Raw genomic sequence first — 5037 nt, forward strand, 5'->3', positions numbered from 1 at the left:
CACAAACACACACACACACACACACACACACACACACACACACACACACACGCACACTTCCCTGTCCTCCTCCTCCCCCTCCTCCTCCCAGCGTGTCTGAGTCTCCGGCTGCATGAACGAGCCTCGATTCACTACAAGCCTGAACTTCTACGATGCGTCTCTCCCATACCTCAACTGACTGCACAGCACAATCTGCAGCAGCATAGGATGTAATCAATCCCACATGTTTCATCTCTGCGACTCGGGGATTTTCTCTTTGAATATTTTTGTACTTTTTCTTTCTTTATACCCCCCTCGCCATGCAGTGGATATAACTTGCCAGTGAGTATTATGCTATATCTCTGTCTTATACTGTTTAGTGATTGGACTGAACGTGGATTTTAGTTGCATGCTGCATGCAGGAGAGGATGAGAGAAATCGATCGTTTTATTTAAATGGAGATGCATCTGTTTTTTTCAAAAGACTCCGCTGTGTTACACTGTCATACCTTCAGAGAATCAGATAGTAAAAATGAAAGCTGACTCCTCAGCTTCACTTCTGAGAATAATAATGTACAAACACGCCGTTTTAGTAATTGTACAATTTGCATTAGTAAGCTACTGCGGTTTGACAGCGCTATTTAAAACTGTTTCTCTTCTGTCCGGTGTGTCACTTTGTGATTTGACCTCTCTTCGCAGCCAAATAACTTGTGCGTTCCTAATTCATTTGGATGACTATTTAAATCCACTCGCTTCTCCGCGTATTTCCTCGCCCCTGTAGTTTTGTACACTATAAATTGTAGTTATTCCCTTTGTCACTTTTTTACTCTGTGTGTTCGTGAAGGAGGGAGACAGAGAGGTTTATTGCAAACTGCAGTGTTCCCTGCTGCTCCCCTCGGTGTCAAGGCTGTGCAGACGCCGGGCTGCCTTCAGCTCGGCCCGGCTTGTCTCTCCTGTTTAGCCGGCCTGTGAATATCCGGATTTAGCACGCAGTAGTTATGCTTTGTGACTTTACTGCAGAATTGTTGAAAGGAACGAGTTGGTCTCTGAACCCAAACCGTGGATGCAAACATTTACAGTGGTATAAAGATTTCTGTTCAAACAGCGTAAACACGTTTTTAACGTGATCTTAAAAACGTCTTTTTGCGGATTTGCTGGATTTTGTAATAAATGAATGTTGCCTAATGCCCTTTTTGACTAGTAAGGACAATGTTAGGTGGATTTTGCTCTGGCGATATTTTGACCCTTTGCAGGGCAATGGTGATGGGGTTGCGTGTGTGCGCGCGTTTGGGAAGTGAGTGTCTGTGTGTGCATGGGTGGTGTGTATGGGGCTTGGGGGAGTCTGGGTGAAGTGGAAGGAAGTCTGAACGCCTTCCACCACACACACAAACACACGCACACACACACAGCAGATCCAAATGATCATTTTCCCAAAGTGTTCGTCGCGATCTGTTCACAGACGTTTTGTTTTCGTGGCTTGCGATAACACGGGATTTGGATTCAGGTTGTTAAATGCAGCCTGAGTGGCTCTCTGTTGACGTGGAATGTAAACAACGAGGACGTGTGTTTACGTTCTGAAAATTTAAAAATGTATAGACAAATGTCAGACGAGAGTGGTTTATGATTGATGTCCCGTAGAGAAGGGCCATTGTTTCTCACAGCCTAAGGGACAGGAGAGAGTCCATTTTGCCTCCCCAGTGCGCTTGTAGTAGCCTGCGTTTCTCTTCCTTTGTACTGTAATTTTTCCTCTTACTGTGTCCTGGATGTGTGCTCAAGGTGGTTCTCACAAACAAAAAGCAAATCAAAGTATTTAAATGCATGTGTAGTTTATGTCAGATTGTTTTAGGGGAAGCATTTTGACATTTGCATGCATTGGGTACTTTATGCTTGGGAGTATTTAGCGTGTGTGTCTGTGTGTGTGCGAGTTGAAGGAGACCTGAATATCCGAGCTGATGCAGCCTATATTCTTGTGCACTTCACAAGCAGCTGGTCCACCAAAGCATTTTATATTTTCTTTGTTCCTTTATCGTTGATTTCTGGGAGGCGCTATCAGCATCTACAGAGCGCTACATGGACGTGCCACGCATTGAAGGGCCTAATAGATGGACTGCTGAGGTGTGTTTGGTGAACACAGGCACCCGGCTCTCCCTATCTGAGCGTCACAGGGAGCCCTTTTTAAGTAAATGACCTAGGCTATAAGGCATAGTCGATGGTTTCCTAGTCTATTTCACTGTTTATTGCCCCGCTCTTTCGCACTGGAGCATAAAGGTGATTTGATTTGTGTTTGTGATTACAGTGTAGCCTATGTGTACTGTATGTGTAGCAGAGATGCATGGTGTTTGCCATTGTCAGGAGGCAAAGACCACTGCTGCTGACTCCGTAGGAGTTAATAGAAATAGCTGTTTCATCGCCGTTTTCATTATTAAACAAGGCAAATAAAATTCCCGGTCAGAGCAGTGCAGACAGCAAAAAGTCTACTATTAAAGGTGAAACAAGTTTAGTAAAGACATAGAAAACAGCAAGGGTTTAGTTTTTAAAAGATATACAGTAAACAATGGAGAAATGTGTGTGCATCTAAACTCCACCGCATTTTTTTGTTTTGTTTTGTTTTGTTTTGTTTGGGGTTTTTTTTTTTGTAGAAATGTTGGATTCCGTCCACCAACGTGACACAAACACATGTCAAAATCGATCAGATTTTATTACAACGCTATGAGGAAAGGAAACAAACTTAATTTACATACACAAAAACCCTTAATTTAAAAAAAGGAGTTGTTTTCTGTTCTGGAATCTATTGGGACTCGTGATGTTAGTCGTCATACTTTAGGAGAAAACTGCCTTTACGCATTTGTGCTTTGCGCAAATGCACTCGTTTTCTTCATGTTTTAGTGTAAGAGCCTCCGAGGTGCCGTCCTTGTTCAGTTTAAAGACTTAATAACTCGTCCTTCATCGAGAAAGGCTTTTATCGCCGTGAACTCTTGCACTGTATATGCATCATTTGTTTGTACGTGAGCCAGCTCTCCCCCTTTTCCTTTCCATTCTTTTCGCTGATACAGAAAGCTCCCGTGTGCGTTATTTGCATCGTGTTTGGTCACAGGATGGGGAGGAGGACGGGGGCAAAGACTCTTCTGTTGGAACTAACGATGTAGTGCAGACCCACATAAACTCAGTTCACTCACCTTATCTGCAGAACAGACTTTACACTCATCTTCTCGTGTTGGCATAAATCGTGGCTAAATGTAACGTAAGGAATGGCACTAAAGTAGTGACAATATTTAATCGTGATCTTTTAAAACGTTTCTGTCAAATATGAATCGCTTTTTGTAAATATTGCTTGTTTGTCTGCAGATGAAGAGCGACTGTCTCTCAGTTCAGTGTGTTCTTCAGCACTATATCCCTGGTTGGCTCATTATTGTCAGCGCTTTGACGTGTCTCCCGCTCTCTCCTTTGTAGGACATGACAGGGACTCAGTTTCTACCCTGTAAAGCCAAAACTCCGCTCAATGCGAGGGGAGCCCGAAGTTCATAAAAGGGATTATTTGCATCTGGGTGCCTGAGACCTTCGGTGCCTCCGGATTTTACTTTGGATTTGGGATTTATCGGTTCTCACCGGGATGGAAAGCCGAGATTTTGCTCCTCCGCACCACCTCCTGACGGAGCGGAGCGCGTTGGTTCACAGCGCCGCGTCTCGGATGGCGCCAGGCGGCCACGGCTCCGTGCAGCACCCCGCTCACTTCCAGCCTGGGAAATACTACTCCTCTCACCTCTCCATGGCTCCGCACTCAGGTCAGTTTTGAATGCAGATCTTTTCCTGTGTATGAAGATGAAGTGTGGGTTTAAAAATCTGTTGCTGCCTTTTGTCTGAGGCATATGTTCTCCATATTGCAAACTTGGGAAACCCTGAAGCTCTTAGGGACGGACTAGAATTTATTGTGGAAGGAAACTGCTGGGACTCCTCCTCAGTGGGCATTTAGAAATTAGCAGAAAAACGCACAGGCATCTTAAAGTTTTATGTTTTCCCTCATTTAATGGACAGTTTATGACGTGGGTTCTTGCTGTGCGTAATATATTTGTCAGTTTACTATTTCAGCTTCGCATAAAACAAAGCATGAATCAAAGAGGGAATTTTTCCTTTTGCAAATAAGATGAACCTAGACTTTGCTCTTTCTTTGTTAGACTAAATCTCCCAAAAATGTAGACATTTTGTAGGATTATTGCTTTTATCACACAGGGATTATTATTAGGCGTTTCCTGTGGCATAATCTTGTCATAGATTTGTATGGTTTCCTCAATTAGTAACGTACTAATCATTGCCAGTTGATGTAATTAATTAGAATTGGGTAATTCGACTACTTATATCTCCCATTAAACAATAAATTAAAGCTATTAGCTGAGCCTTACTGGTGCAGTGTCTTTGCAGCGTTTCCTCCTTCACTTGTTCCCAAGAGCTTGGGAGTTTGGTGCTGGTGGGTTCGGGGCACATGCTGGTTTGTACTGGTCACAAACGGGGGATCGCAATGTGGAGGGGTGTGGAGGGGGGAGCTCTGGCTAGAGGTGCGGGTAATACCAGAAAATCCGGTTTCTATATTGAGCGGGGACGTGACGGGGTGCGAATGGGTTGACAGTGCATGCATTAGATTTAACAAGTAGCTTTGGTATCCTGTCTCAATGTCGTGGTGGAGGGTGGGGGCACTGGAACGGTGTGTGTGTGTGTGTGTGTGCATGTGTGCGTGTGTTTAAAGAGAGAGAGAGAAAGAAAGAGAGGCTCCGCTCGAAAGCATACGGTGTGTACATACTGGACTAACTGGATGAACGTAAACGTGCCCGATGAGAAATCTCATTAATTATCAATTGTAAATGCAGTTGGTTTTTGTAATAGACGCTGGCGCTCGGGCCTGTGGATGATCTCGTCTGTTGTGTGTAGGACCCATCCAGACTGTGCTGTCTCCAATTATGTGCATATTCATTAGTTTGACACAACAGCAAAACCCACGCAGAATTTTAGCTCCTAAAATTTTGAACACTATATATTCTACACATTTCCAGGCAACACAATGAGCTCA

The 5037-nt window shown here is 43.9% G+C and overlaps 1 protein-coding gene across 1 annotated transcript in view; it reads left to right on the forward strand.

The window, feature by feature from the left end:
- Positions 1–111: 111 nt before the first annotated feature.
- Positions 112–5037, forward strand: part of bahcc1b (BAH domain and coiled-coil containing 1b) — a 50872-nt gene continuing 45946 nt past the window's right edge. The window contains 2 exon segments of the mRNA XM_020606218.1: positions 112–321; positions 3429–3760. Coding sequence (XP_020461874.1) covers positions 3589–3760 — 172 coding nt within the window. The 5' untranslated portion in view covers positions 112–321; positions 3429–3588.

This window comes from Monopterus albus, unplaced genomic scaffold (genome assembly GCF_001952655.1).
Source record: "Monopterus albus unplaced genomic scaffold, M_albus_1.0 scaffold76.1, whole genome shotgun sequence".
Lineage (NCBI taxonomy): Eukaryota > Metazoa > Chordata > Actinopteri > Synbranchiformes > Synbranchidae > Monopterus > Monopterus albus.